Below are 16214 nucleotides of genomic sequence, written 5' to 3' on the forward strand. Positions count from 1 at the left end.
GTTGAAATTCCAAAGGAGCAGCCATCACTGATGTGGAAATAAAAGCACAACATTCCATCACTGCTAAACCCAAGTGAGTTGAAAGGTGAGGAAATTACATGACTCCAATAACTGGGAATATTGGTCCTATGAGAGCAGTGATGCTAATAAAGAATACTATTACTGCTGCAAAAAACGTGCAGGGGAGTACTAAACTCTAAAGAATTTGGAGTGGCAACTGATTAACTATTGTGTCTTCTGTGTCATGAACAGTACCCCAAGTCAGTTCAAGAGGCAAAACAAGCCAATAGAAATGTAGTATTTTTTAACATATTCAACTCAGTTTTAAGTGATGCTTTGTATTTGTTAAAAGCTTAAAGCTACCCACACATAGCTCAGTAGTACCTCACCAGGAGCACTCCACTATGAGGCTTGGTCATGTGATCTAGCCATAAGAGAAGCCATTGACATAGTGATTAACATGGGGGACATTGTCACAGTTAGAATGGCTGCTTAGCCCTGGCAGGTGGCTCAGCTGGTTGGACGGTCAACTTGTATACCAGTAGGTGATGGGTTCCATTATGGTCAGAGCCCATACCTAGGTTCTGGGTACAATCCCCAGTTGGGGTGTGTGTGGGAAGCAACCAATGTTTTTCTCTTACCTTGATGTTTCTCTCTCTCTCTGTCCCTTCCCTTCCTCTCTCTCTCAAATCAATTTTTAAAATGTCAATTGAGGATTAAAAAAAGAAAAGGAAGGGAGGGGGAGGGGGAGGGGGAGGGGAAGGGGGAAGGGAAGGGAGGAAAAACAGAACAGCTACTTAACTTTGTCATACCACTTCAGTTCCAATTTGCCTTTCCTAGTATTGCATTTCCCAAGTGCTATTCCAGTAAGAGTTGATATGTTCATTAGGTTCCAAACCTTTTGTGTTCAGTTGGTCAAACCAAAGGAAAGTTTTGCTAAGTAAAATGAGGGAAAAGGTAAGAAGCAAGAAATGATAACTGAGTAGGAAAAAATTTACACTAATTTTATACTTATTAACTTATACCCACAAGAAAAGCTACACGTTAATAGTATCCTGAGCTGTCATTTTATAGCTTAGTCATTGGGAAAATGTTTAGGATTGCTTCATGTGCTGTTAGCTCTTGTTTTATTTGATGCCTCTCCAATTTAGCTTTCTATGGTTGAAAGGTTTATTTGATAAGTAATTCATGTATATTGTCATATTTGTCTTTTCCTATATCTCTAAACTTCATTCTTAAATTTTTTTGTACTGTTGAGGGTGTATGTATGATTTCTGGTTGAGGGTAAGGCATAGGTATGATTTCTTTGGTAGATCTTAAAATCTATTTTAGAAAAACAAATTTTGAAAAATTGCCTGCTTTTCTATGATGCACCTGTTGGCTTTACCCAGATTTTCGAGAGCTTGAATTAATACTGAATTTAATCAGACTTTGTTTAAATTTTTTTTTTTAAATGAAACAATTTTGGCTGGTAAAAAAAACACTCAGAAAGTTTAAATAATCTCACAGTCTCATAGGTTTCAGTTGCAAATTATTCAACAGAGCAAGAATCATGAAGATATTAAATTCAATAAAAAAGGATCAATACTGAGAGATGAGAAATGTTAGAATTATCAAAGATATTAAGGCAGCCATACAAATAGATGCTGTGATAGAAATATAAAAATAGAAATGTAAAAAAAAAAAGCCCAAATAACCCTCAGACAGTTGGAAAATAGAGAGAAATGAAAAACAGAGGAGAACAAAGAGCACAAAAAGGAAAATAGCAAGCTTAAGTCCTAACATATCAATATTCATATTAAGTATACATGTTAATTTCTTTATATTGTAAAATATAGGCAGGTTAAAAGTAAAAGAATGTAAAAAGATATAGAAACATTAAAGGAAAGCATGAGTGGCTATATTAGTCATGGATAAAATAGATTTCACAGTAAAACATTATCAGAGAGAGCATGAGACATTATATATTGAAAAAGGGTCAGGGCATCAATAAGACATAGCAATCCTAAATATGTACGCATCAAATATGTGGGTGCTGAAAAACATGTAAAAAAACCCGACAGAATTCAAGGGACAAACAGGCAAATCCATAATTATAAAAACCACTCTCTAAACAACTCACAGAACAAAACAAAATTGGCAAAATACAGAACTCAACAAGAACATCAACCAACAGGATTTAATTGACATAAAAACATTTCATCCACCTACAGCAGAATACTTTCTTTTCAAGATGCTCACAGAAAATATACCAAAAGAGACAATTTCCTGGGCCACAAAACAAACATCAACAAATTTAACAGAATGAACATCAGGGTGTGTTTCCAACCATGACGGAATCACTCTATAACTGAAAAACAAATTAAAAAATGACAGAAAAATATCCTACTACTAGAAAAACCAAAGGCTTTTGAAGAGATTAAAAGCACAATCAACTGAATGCAAACAAAATTCAAATATACCCCCTAGCTGGTGTTGCTCACTGGTTAGAGCACTGACCCCAGCACTGGAAGGTCAAGGGTTCCATTCTATGTCAAGGGCATGTACCTGGGTTGCAACCCAGGCCCCGGTCGGGATGCATGCAAGAGGCAACCAACAGATATGTCTCTCCCACACAGATGTTTCTCTGTCTCTTTTCCTCCAACTCTCTCGATCCCTCCCTTCCACTCTCTCTAAAAAAATAAAATCAATGGGGAAAAAATCCTCAGGTAAGAATTAATAATAAAATCAAACATACCAAAATTTACATACTATATAAATAATTAAGAAAGCAGTGGGAAGAAAAAACTATATAGTATTAAATACATACATTAGGAAAGAGAAAATACTTAAATGAATAACCTGAGCCATTTTAAGAACCTTGAAAAATCTTCTAGTTATAATATAGTGGAGTAAGTAAACACTAGGTTTGTTTCTTCCAAAAGCACATCAAAATTACAACTAAATTATAAAACGACCACCTGAATACTAGTTTAATATCACTCCTATAACTAAGGATGTAAGGAAGAAGCCATGTCAAGACTATGGAGACAAAAAACAGGCTGGTCCCACATAAACAAGTGGTGATTATGAATCGACAGATATCTCACCATGAAGGGTGAGGGGTCCCACCCCCACACTGGGCTCCTCACCTGTGGCACAGTACAAGGAAGAGAAGTCCCCACAAAATCTGGTTGTGAAAATCAGTGGGCATTCCATCCAGGTAAGACAAATGCTACTGTTGACCCAGCATCCGATTAAAGGACCTGAGCATATACACTCGCTCACTCACTCTAAATTCTAAAGAAGGAACAACCGCTGGAAAAGCACCTGGGATATAGGTGGAGAGAATGAATGGTCTAATTTCAGAATAAGGATTGGAGAGGCAGTTCTCTCCTGTGGCATGGAGGTACCACTGTTCTTTTGTTGAGCCCTCCACATACCCAGTCTGCAGAAGCCAATCTGAGTCTCCATCAAACTCACCTCACAAAGGTGACTGAGATCCTGCCCCACCCAACCTGCATACCTTCCGAACCTCTTTTAGGTGGCTGTTCCTCAAAACTGCTGGACTCTGCACTCTCAGCCTTTCATATAACCTCTCAAAGGCCCACGAACACCAAACAAGCAGCAGCTGGCCTCAATGTGCCATGCACCTCTTGCTAAGCAGCCTTGGCACTAGTGGCAACAGGCCTCTGATTGCAGCATGCCCACTCCCAGGTGCCTCCAAGTTCTGAAAAGGTAGCCACCAAACACAGATCACTTTGTACCACCTATCATTTGGTCCTGGGCTGGGCATAGGCAGCAGCTCACCTGGATAGTCACTGAAGTCCCTCCTAATGGCCCCAGAACCAACATACCCAGCAGCCACTACACAACAGCTGGTCCACTATAGTCACTGCCAGTCTTCAAAACCAACCAGCCTGAGGGTCAGTGCCACCCACTGATGTGCCAACTACAATCAATGTTCAACTACAAGACGAGGGCACACAAAACGCACACAAGGGACACCTCAGGTGACCAGGGAGACTATGCCACTGGTTACTGTAGAATATCTACTACATAAGGTCATCCTACGAAGACTGGGAGATGCAGCTCCACCTAATACACAGAAACAAATACAGAGAGGCAGCAAAATGAGGAGATAAAGTAACATGTCCCAAATGAGAGAACAGGACAAATATCCAGAAAAACAACTAAACAAAATGGAAGTAAGAAATCTACCAAATACAGAATTCAAAACATGGGTTACAAGGATATTCAATAAACTTAAAGAAAGAAAAAGGGAATCAGTGAGAACATCAACAAAGAGATAGAAACCATAAAAAATAACCAGTCAGAAATGAAGAATACAATAACTGAAAAGAACAACACATTATATGGAATCAGCAGCAGGTTAAAGGAAGAAGAGAATCAAAATTGTGATTTGGAAGACAAGGTAGCAGAAAACACCAAGTATAACAACATTAGCATCAGAGGGGTCCCAGGTGAAGAGAAAAAGATATTAAAAACCACTTGAAGAAATAATAATCTAGCAAAAGAAAAGATGCACAAGTCCAGGAAGTGCAGAGTCCCAAACAAGATGAGCTCAAACAGGCCCATACCAACACATCATAATTAAAATAGTAAAAGTTAAAGACAAAGAGAGTGCTCCCATAAGACTGTCAGCTGATTTCCCAACAGAAACATTTCAGGTCAGAAGGGTTTGATATGAAATATTCAAAGTGATTAAAAGCAAGGACCTACAACTAAGTCTACTCTACCCAATGAGAATATCATATAAAAATTGTAGGACAAAATATAGAGCTTGCGAGACAAGTTCATAACCACAAAACCTGTAATAGGAGAAATATTAAAGGAACTTCTTTAAAAAGAAGGTAAAAAACAGAAACATAAATATGAATAACAATATAGTAATAATTATGTATCTATCAAAATGGAATAAACATGTCAATCAAAAGACAGAGGGTAGCAGAATGAATTAGAAAAAACAAGACTCATATATGATATCTACAAGAAACACAGATCAATATAAACACACACAGACTAACAAATTAAAAAGATTAACAAAAAGATTAAAAAAGAGGTATTTCATGCAAATAGAAATAAAAACACTAGGGCAGCAATACTTGTATCAGAAAAAACACTTTGAAACAAATACTATAATAAGAGATGAAGGACATTTTATACACAATAGACAAGGTATAGAAGCAACCTAGGTATCCATAGATAGATGACAGTATAAAGAAGCTGTGGTACATAATATACAACAAAATATTATGTAGCCATAAAACACAATGAAAGTTTACTATTTGCAACATCATCAATGGACCTAGAGGGTATTATGCTAAGTGAAATAAGTCAGACAGAGAAAGACAAATACCATATGAGTTCACTTATGTGTGAAATCTAAAAAACAAAGTAAATGAACAAATAAAGCAGAGACAAACGCGTAGATAAAACAAACATTGCCAGAGGGGAGGAGGACTGGGTAGACAGGTGAAGGGATTAAGAAGCACAAACTGGTACTCACAAAATAAGTCACAAGGATGTAAAGTATAGCACAGGGAATACAACCAATAATAATTTAATAGTATGTATGGTACCACGTGGGCACTAAAACTTAATCAGGGGGATTGATGTAACTTAAGTTACATAAATGTCTAAACACTGTACTATATATCTGAAACTAATATTGAAAATTTTTAAAATAAAAAAACACCCCCAAAATGTGAATACACATTTATATGTTATCAATAAAAAGAATCTAGACAAAGAGAGAAACAAAGCCTGAAAAAAACAGCAGAAAGGAAATACTAAAAACTAAACTAAAACCAACAGAATTAAAAACAGAGAAAAACAATAAAGAAAATTAATGAAATAAAAACTTGGCTTTTTGAAAGGATCAATAATCTGAGAAACATCTAGGTTGGTGATAAAGGAAAAAATAGAGAATACACAAATTACCAATATCAAGAATGACACAGAGATATCACTACAGCCTCTGCAGACATGAAAGATGAATACGGATACCAGAAACAATTCAATACAGAAATATTTGACAACTTATTCCTACAATTCCACCAATATAGATAATTTGTATAAAATTATCCCTACTAAGGAAATTAAATTCAGAATTTAAAAATTCTCAGGAACAAAATTATCAAATTCAGATGGTTTCACTGAACAATTTACCTAACATTTAAAAACGAACACCTATTACACATGATTTCCAGAAAATAAAAAAAAGACACTTCCCAATCTCTTTTATGAAGACAATTAAAAAAAATACACACCAAAACAACACCCAAAAACTAAAGACCATGCTACTGATGAACATATCTGTAAAATTCCTTAACAAATATGAGTAAATGGAATTAAGCAATATGTATTAAGTAAATATAATATGAAGTGTGGTTTATTCCAAGGATACAAGGCTGTTTCAACTATTGAAAAATAATTTGTAATTTACCATACTTTTAGGTAAAGAAAATGGTACAATACATAAATTAAATGTAGATAAAACTCAATATGTATTCATGACAAAAGCTCTTAGAAATAGGAATGAAGCAGAACCTTCCAAACCGAATGAAGGGCATTTACAGAAAACATACAGCTAACATTCTTAATAGTAAAACACTGATGATTACGTCTCCCTAATATTGAGACAAGATACACATGCCTGCTCTAACCACTTCTATTCAATATTAAGTACAGAAGATTCTAGCCGGTATAATGAAACAAGAAAAATAAAGGAAAAACATTCTAATTGGGAAGGAAGAAGTAAAACTCCTCCTATATGGAGATTATATGATGTCTCTATGTAAAAATCTGTCTAAAACCCGAGAGGAAAATTTTTTTTTAAGTTTCCTAGACTTAAGCAAGATCACAGGAAATAAAAATTAAATATGTCTATCATAAACTAATGATAGAAAATCAGTATTAGAAATACAGTAACATTATACTTACTACCAAGTATAAAATATAAAACATGTACAGAATTTGTGAGCTAAAACTACAGAACACAAGAAAAACCTCAAAGCATCTAAATCAACAAAGAGGCATACAGTGTTCATAGAACAGACGACTTGAAGATAGCAAAAATGTTAATTCTTCCCAAATAGATACACAAGTTTACAGCATTCCTATAAAAATCCCAGCAAGGTTTGTCAAACACATGCACCAGATTATACTGAAATTTATATACAAAGGCAAAAGAATGAGAATAACAATTTTGGAAAAAAAAGAGGATTCTGTCAACTTGACCTCAAAATACACTTGAAAATAGGAATCAAGACAATGTAGTGTTGTCATAGAAACAGACAAATGGAACTAAATAGAGAACTTAAAAACAGATCCATAAAGTATGCCCAACTGACATTTACCAAAGTGTGAAAGTATTCTAATGTAAGTAAAATAAAAGACGGTTCTTCATCAAATGATGCTAGAACAATGGAAATACACAGGTTACAAAAAACAAAAAAACCCTGCTATCTAAGCCTCACATCAAAAGAAAACTTAGCTCAAAATGGATCAGAGTTAAATGTAATAAAAGTTTCAGAAAAAAGAAAACAGGAGAAATTTTGTGGAATTTACAGCAAGGCAACAAGTTCTTAGTCCTGACACCAAGAGTGTGATCTACATGAATAAATAAATAAATTAACTGGATTTTTATCAAAAGAATTTTGTGCCATAGCTGGCTCAGTTGGTTGGAGCATTGCCATGTACACCAGAAGGTGGTGGATTCAACTGCTGGTCAGGGCACATACCCAGGTTTCAGGTTTTATTCCTGGTTGGGGTGTGCATGCGTGCGTGAGTCAGCTAATTGATGTTTCTCTCTCTCTCCCTCTCTCTTCCCCCTCTCCTCCCTAAATTCATTAAAAGTTAAGTAAAATTGTTTTAAAAATTAAAATTCTGCTAGCAAAAATTACTATTAATAGGATTATAAGAAAATTCAAAGACTGGGAGAATACATTTGCATACCACATATCTAGCAAAGAACTAACATCTGGAATACTTAAAGAACTCTGTCAACTCAACAATAAGAAAAGAACCGAATTAGAAAATAGGGCCTTGATACTCAGCATAGAGAGGGCTGCATTTCCAGGTATGAATGGGTGGCCTGGTTTGGCCTGAAAGTAATTTCACACAGAGTGAAGAGGCTGTCCCTGAGGACCCTCCTCCTGGAGGGATTGTTTTCATATCCCTCAATCCTGTCTTTCTGCCCCACTGTTCAGGGAGAACTTCCTCCACAGTTGGAGCTCTGTTTGGGGCCCCAAGGGTAGTCTTTTGGGGCTGTGGTTTGCATGCAAACACAGAGAACTGTAGGAGGTATGAGATAGTAGCCAAGGGAGGAATTAAAGAGGGTGTGTTCCATACTTTCACCAATAAAGATAAATAAAGTTTTTAAAAAACAGAAAAAGAAAATAGACAAGAGAAAGTTTACCAAAGACACAGATGGTAATAAGCACATAAAAGATGTGCTATATATTATCCATTTAAAAATATTTTAAAGCCATAAAGGATATTTCACTGCACACATACTGGGGGTGAAAATCCTGAATATATTAAAATCTAAAAAGGAGGTAGAGAAAATGGATTGTTCATCACTGTGAATGGAAATCAATGTAACAGAGGAACAAAAAAAGAAAGCACTTAATACTGCAATAGAACAGAGAAACAACTGACAAAATTCAACATCCTTTCATGATTATAATACTCAATAAATTAAAAACAGGAGGAAACTTTCCTAAATTTGATAAAGGGCATCTATAAAAAGGCCATAGTTAATATCATTCTCAATTGGGAAAACCTGAAAGCTTTCCATCTAAGATTAAGAATACTTCATCACTTTTACCACTTCTTTCACCATTATGTTACGGGTCTGAGTCAGGGCTATTAGGCAATGAAGAAAATAAGGTATCCAGATTGGAAAAGAAAGAAGAAAACTGTCTCTATTTGTAAGTAATATGATCTTGTACATAAATTACAAGAAACCCTGGCTGGTGTGGCTCAGTTGGTTGGAGCTTAGTCCTTTACTCCAAAAGGTGGGTTCAATTCCAGGTTAGGGGACAGGTTTTCGGTGTGATTTCTGGTCTGGGCAAGAGGAAGCCAATCAATGTTTCTCTCTCACATCAATGCTTCTCGCTCTCTTTCCCTCCCCTCCCCACTTCTTCTCTCTAAAAATCAATACAAAAACATATCCTCAGTGAGGATTTAAAAAAAAAAAAAAAAAAAAAATTTAGCCTGGCCAGTGTTACTCAATGGTTAGAGCATTGGCCCAAGCACCGTAAGGGCATGTACCTGGATTGCAGATTTGATTCCCAGAAGGCAAGCAATCAATGTGTCTCTCTGAAATGTCTCTCTCTCTCTTTCCACCCTCCTCTCCTCCCTCCCTTCCTCTCCTCCCTCCCTTCCACTCACTCTAAAAATCAATGGAAAAAACATCCTTGGGTGAGGATAAAAAAAAAAATTAACAGGGTTGCAGGATGCAAAATGAACCTAGAAAAATCAATTGTATTTCTATATATTAGATATATTTTTCTATAAATTAGATAAACACTCAAAAATAAAGAAAATACTTCCATTTATCATAGCATCATAGTATTTTAACAAAAATACAAAAAAATACTAAAAAGAGTGGTTCAAAGAAACTGAAGACCTAAATAAGTAAAAAATTCTTTAATAAATGAAAAACTATTCTATTCCATATCCATGGATTGGAGGGAAATACAATACAAAGTAATTTAAAAATGCCCCACGATCTCTATCAGAATCCCAGCTAACTTTTTTTGCAGAAATTGACTAGCTAATTTTAAAAGACATAAAAATTCAGAAAACTAAAAAGAGCCAAACAGTATTAAAAAGGAAAAGTTTGAGAACTCACTTCCTAACTTGAAAACTTTCTACAAAGCTACACTCATCAATTCAATGTGCTACTGGCATAACATATAATTAATGGAATAGAACAAAAAAGAATAGAAATAAATCCTCACATGTATCATTTACCTGATTTTAGACAATAAGGCCAAGGACAGTTTGAAAAGAACAGTCTTTCAAACAAATGTTCTGGGACAACTAAATATTCACATTTAAAAAAATGAATTTAGAATTCTTATCCTACCACATGCAAAAAATTAACTCAAAATGGAATACAGACCTAAATATAAAAGCTACAACTAATAAGGAGAAAATAATTTTTTTAAATATCTTGGAGACTACAGGAGATGATTTCTTAAACAGGAAACAAAAAGCATATGACAAAAAAGGCTCCATTCCAGGTAAACAGAAGTTCATCGAAATTAAAAGTTTTATCCAGAATAACAGAATCTTTAGAGACAGAAAGCACACTGCTGGATTTCAGAGTCAGGGAGAAAGGATGAGAAGAAAAAAGACTGGGGTGATGAAACTGTTTGAGAACTTGGGTACTGGTTGCACAACAGTTGTACTAAATTCCATTGAATTGTACATTTCAAAATGGTTAATTTTACGTTATGTGAAGTCACCTGAATAAAAAACCAAAATTTTGTTATAAAAAGGACACTTTCAAGAAAGTGAAAGACAATCTATCTAAAATAAGAAATATTTGAAAACCATAGTTTGGTAGGGGAATTATTATATAGAATATATCAAGAACTGTTATACATCAAAAATATAAAAAGAAATAATTAAATGGCTTAAACAGGAATTTCTCTAAAGATGGTATACAAATTGCCAACAGATACACAAGAAGATGCTCAATATCATTAGCTATTAAGGAAATACAAATCAAAACCACAATCAGATACCACTTCAATTCCATAGGAAGGCTAAAATAAAAGATAGACAATAACAAAAACAGAAGAATAAGAAAAAACTGGAACTCTCATGCATTGCGGTTTGGAATATAAATTGGTACAGCCACTTTGGGAAACAGCTTGGCAGTTCTTCAAAATTATATACTCAGAGTTATCATATGACCTAGCAATTCCCCTTACATTATATACCCAAGAAAACTGATAACATATGTCCATGCAAAATTCTGTACATTAATGTTCATAGTAGCATTATTAATAATAGAAAAGTGGAAATTACCCAATGTTCATTTACTGATGAATGTGTACAATGGAATATTATTTGCTAATACAAAGGAACATATATCCAAAGAAAAACTTGTTATGTATATTTTTATCAGAATCATATTAGACACCATCAGAATCACAATACACACAAAAAAACCCAATGTCCATTAACTGATCCATACATAAACAAAACTGATATATCCACACTACTTAATATAATTCCACACTATCAACAGTACTAAATATAACTTGGCAATAAAAAGGAATTAAGTCTGATACATGATATAGCATTACCTAAATGAATGAAGCCAGTCAAAACAGGCCACATATTTATATGAAATGTCCAAAATAGGAATATCCACAGAAAAATAAAGAGTAGTGGGAATAGGGGCTAGAAGAGGGACAAAATGAGGACCATGGCTATAAAGCTTTGTTTAGTATAATGAAAATATTCTGAAATTAGATAGTTCTGACTATTCCATAATTATATAAATATACTAAAATACACTGAATTGTACACTTTAAAAGTATGAACGTTACAGTTTGTGAATTCTATCTTTATGAGACTGCTTTGGAAAAAACTAAATCGAACTGAATATGTAACTATCACTCAATCCAGGAATACAATCTCAGAGAAACAAAGACCATGTTTACAAAAAAATCTGCACATCAATGTTCATTCAGCTTTATTTGTAATAAACTCCAAACAGAAACACCCTCTAGGTCCACCCTCTAGGGTGAATGATTAAGTAAATCATAGTAAATTCATAACTACTACACAGCAATAAAGGAAACTAGCTATAGATACATACAACAACCTGGATGGGCCTGCAGAGAATTATGCCGAGTGGGGGAAAACCCCCAAAGGGTTTTAAAATGACAAAATTATAGAAACAGAGAAAAGACTAGTGGTTACTAGTGGTTAAGGAGAAAAGGGGAAAGAGAAAGCTGAGTGTAGCTACAAAGGGGCAAATAAGGGATGTCTGTGATGATGGAAATTATCTCCTACCATGAATGTATAAGTGTCAATATTTTGTTTATGATATTGCATTACATTTTTGCAAGATGCTACCACTGGAAGAAATTGTGTAAAGAATACATGAGATTCTGTATTATTTCTTAACATGGTATGTGAACCTACAATTTTCTCAAAATAAAAGGGTTTTGTAAGGCCAGTTAATAGAACACAGAGCAAGCTATATATATTTTCTCTTGTTAATCAGTGGTTATTAGAACATAAAAAACTGATATTTACCTAATACCCCAAATTGGAAAAAAGAATAAATTTTATGAAGTTATTATACAGCAATTTAAAATAATAAATATGGGACTTCTAGAAAGACAACTTGAATTCTTCCTTCTAAGTGTTCTAGCACCCAGAAAAATTCCTTTTGAAATGATAAAAATTAAAAAACTGCTGAGGATAAAGGAGGCAACTATAGGATCAAAGAGGATTAAAAGACATATAAAATACACTTAGAAACGTATTTGGATCTTGATTCAGACAAACTGCTAATAAAACTCTGAGAAATTTTTTTTTTATACTTTATGAATAAGAACTGTGTATTTAGATATACAAAAACCTCTTAGGACTCTATAAAAAACAACAACAAATAGGAGAAATAAACAATTAAATGATATGAGTAGGCATTCACCAAAAAGGAGACAAGAATAGTTCAAAACACGTTGAACCTGGAAAAATTAACAACTTTGACAAAAACAAAACACTGGCAAGGACTATAAAAATAATACAAATACACTGGGAAACAAAGATTAAGAACTCAAATAGTGAAAAGACTAGCTCTTAAACAGTAACATAAGCAAATATAACTGAATGCAAATATTTATGAAAGAGAATCATTTAGTTACAACCTACAAAGAACCGTTAAGAAAACAGTCTTACATTCTTAAAAATGAAGGTTCTTGTATCCTATGACACACTTTTATTTCTGAATATATACCCTGAAGAAATTTGTTAATAGCTGTACCAGGATATATATTCAACAATCTTTATAGCAGAATTATTTGTATTATCCCCAAACAGAAAGAACTCAAATGTCTGAATAATAAAATTATGAAGTATAATATAACCTAATATTACTAGAATATTTGTTCATGAATAATGATATATGATTTTATGCTCATGATCCACAAATCCTCCAATCAACCCTAACAACTACATGGAGAGGTTTTTTAAAAGTGCCCAATTATATCAATGTAGACATAGTATTAGAGAGTTGAATTTCTTTCTGAATCAAATTTCTGTGCACCTGTGTACATTACCAGAGAGAACCACTTTGTTTTTTGTTTAATTCTTGGCTCCACATTTGTTACTGAGTCCAACTTTCCATTATAACAAATAACATTTTCCTGTATTTTACAGTTTATTTTAACCTATAGAAACCAACCAACAAACAAATGCCACAGAGAAAATGAAAAAATCTGACATAACCTGAGGAAAAGACATTATAATCTTGTATTTGTGATGGAAATTATTACTGTAATAAAAATAGTGTTAAATTTGGATTGGAATAGACATACAGTGAATCTTTATGAGAAACTCTTTGATGAAATTTATAAGTATATTGCTAAATAAAACATATATCTAAATAATTAATTTTATTTGAAATGGTACTACTTTACTGTTTGAACTACTACCTTAAAGCAATCAAAAAGATGATCAAGTTGTTCAGGAGAAAAATCCCATGCCAATTTTGCCAGCAGATCATGTACATTCTTTACAATGGCTTCATGCTTCCCTGCCTGTTGAAGAAGTAACATGACGTAAACATAAGCAAGCAAACAACAAAAAATTATAGTGTACTTAAACTTTAATAAAGATAGGAACTAAGTAGTCTACTATGTCAATCTCCAATAATTAACAAAATGTTTCCAACTACGTCAGCTGAGGTTATTTATTATAGAACTCCTTATATTTTAAATGCTTCAAGTTGCCATTTACACTAATTTTATACTCAGTTTCTTAGTATTAACGGTAACACACTTTAGGAATTTATAGAATATTTTCTAATAAAATTAAGAAAAAAATAAGACAAAGTAGTAAATGTTCAAAAGCTGGAAACTAAGTGCTCAATGTCAACAACAATGAATAGTTTGTTGGTTTCTCATAAAAATGAGAACCTTTGTTACTTAGAGCTTAATACTTCCCAACTAATCCATGAAAACAAAACATGTCATTAAGTTAATTAAATAAATCCTTTTGAAACTAGAAAGGTCACTTATCCTTATGAAAAGTAAAATCTTAAAGAACAATCAGAAGTCTTTTAAGTATAATAATAGTAATGTTACCCTTCTAATGTTTGTTTCTTTTTTTAAGTTTACAAGAAAAAACATCCATCTTATAATTGTTATCAGTCTACATATAACATATAGAATTATTATGTAACTTATAATTCATACCCATTAGCAAACACCGTAAAGATGGGGAAAACTTTTTTTTTTAAAAAACACACATTCTTGGCAGGATATCTGCATATATAAAATGTTTATACTTAATGTAAAATCACATGTCACTATATATGACTACCACAAGATATATAATTTTTAGTATCTTTCTTATAAAAATAAAATAATTATCATCTTAAATTCCTTACTTGTGCTGTCCAGATATTATCAAGATCCTGTAATGTCAGAGCTTTTTCTTTAATCACAAAACGAAGAATCTTCTCTAGCTTTTCTACATACTGAGGTTGATGAAGGCTGTCTTGCAAGACTATGGATAAGATATTGTTCTGTTGTATCCATTCCTAAATGTAATACAATAGTTTGTTTCAAAGCAGAAACTAAAAATAAGCCTTTTTTAAAAAAAGCAAAATAGAGAGATGGAATTGAATAAAAAGTGGTAAAAAATGTCAAACTTTCCATTATGAGAAAAACAAGTACTGGGGATATAATGCACAATATGATGGCTATAGTTAACACTGCTATTTTATACACTGGAAAGTAATGACAATATCGTAAAAGGTTTCATCACAAGAAAAAGCCCTTTTGTCTCTCTTTTTGAATCTGTATGAGATGATGAAGTTAACTAAACTTGTGTTAATCACTTCACAATACTATAAGTCAGACTGTTATGCTGTGCAATTTATACAGAGATGTATTTCAATTATACCTAAATAAAACTAAAAATAAATAAATAAAAACAACAACATGGTTCAGATTTCTAAATAACATTAAAAGGTTAAAAACCTGCCCTGGCTGGTGTGATCCAGTGCTTAAGAGCGCTGGCCTAAGCACTGAAGGGTTTCTGGTTCAATTTCCGGTCAAGGGCACGTTTGATCTCAGGCTCTGGTTGGGGCACATGTGGGAGGCAACCAAATAGATGTGTCTCTCTTGCTTCGATGTCGCTCTCTCTCTCTTTTTCCATCCCTTCTTGCTTCGATGTCGCTCTCTCTCTCTTTTTCCATCCCTCCTTCCCCTTCCACTCTCTTTAAAAAGCAATAGAAAAAATATCCTCAAGTGAGGATTAACAAAACAAAACAAAACAAAACAAAGGTTAAAAGCCCAAATCATTTTTATGTTCACAAATTATAATATACTAATAAAATGTATTTGTGCTGTTTTAATGCAAAATTATTCAATAACACAATAATTACATAGAACTCTATTTTGCATGCAACATGTTCCCATATTTAATGCTAAATTTACAAATTATAACACATTAATGTAATGTGCTTATTTCTGTTTTAATCAATAAATAGTTGCATAGAATTTAATTTTTCTCAAAGAGAAATGTCCCTATAAATTTATCTTAGAACACTTCTTAAAATAACAGGACAACAATTCATATATTTCTAATTTGAGTGACAGTCTTGTATAAAAAACAATAAAAATGTCACAGGAATAACAAATTTTTTCAAAAGTTTCTGAACACTCATTTTCTGTACCTGTCAAGTATTAGTAAAAATTCAAGAGCATTCAGAATAAATTTGCAATGGACACTCCACAAAGGCAAAGTGCATACATAAAACACTAAGTTAGGAGCTGGGTCTACATTATACTATTTCTCAATACCATCCAAGTGTCCTCAAAACACCTTTTATTACATTTTGATCTTTTACAGTATTAAACAAACTATAGACTCCTTTAAGGTACACCTTGTTCTTCACAGATATAGCCCCAATGTTGGCATACGCTATCCACTAAAAAAATATTACT

At 33.3% G+C, this 16214-nt stretch overlaps 1 protein-coding gene across 1 annotated transcript in view; it reads right to left on the minus strand.

The window, feature by feature from the left end:
* Positions 1–16214, minus strand: part of LOC308551956 (ubiquitin carboxyl-terminal hydrolase 9X-like) — a 161465-nt gene that overhangs the window by 102320 nt on the left and 42931 nt on the right. Inside the window, exons 10-11 of the mRNA XM_081126878.1 lie at positions 14651–14803; positions 13695–13799 (exon numbers count right to left, since the gene is read on the minus strand). Coding sequence (XP_080983004.1) covers positions 13695–13799; positions 14651–14803 — 258 coding nt within the window. The remainder of the gene's footprint in view (positions 1–13694; positions 13800–14650; positions 14804–16214) is intronic.

The sequence above is a fragment of the Miniopterus schreibersii genome (assembly GCF_964146895.1).
Source record: "Miniopterus schreibersii genome assembly, chromosome: Y".
In the NCBI taxonomy this organism is placed as follows: Eukaryota; Metazoa; Chordata; class Mammalia; order Chiroptera; family Miniopteridae; genus Miniopterus; species Miniopterus schreibersii.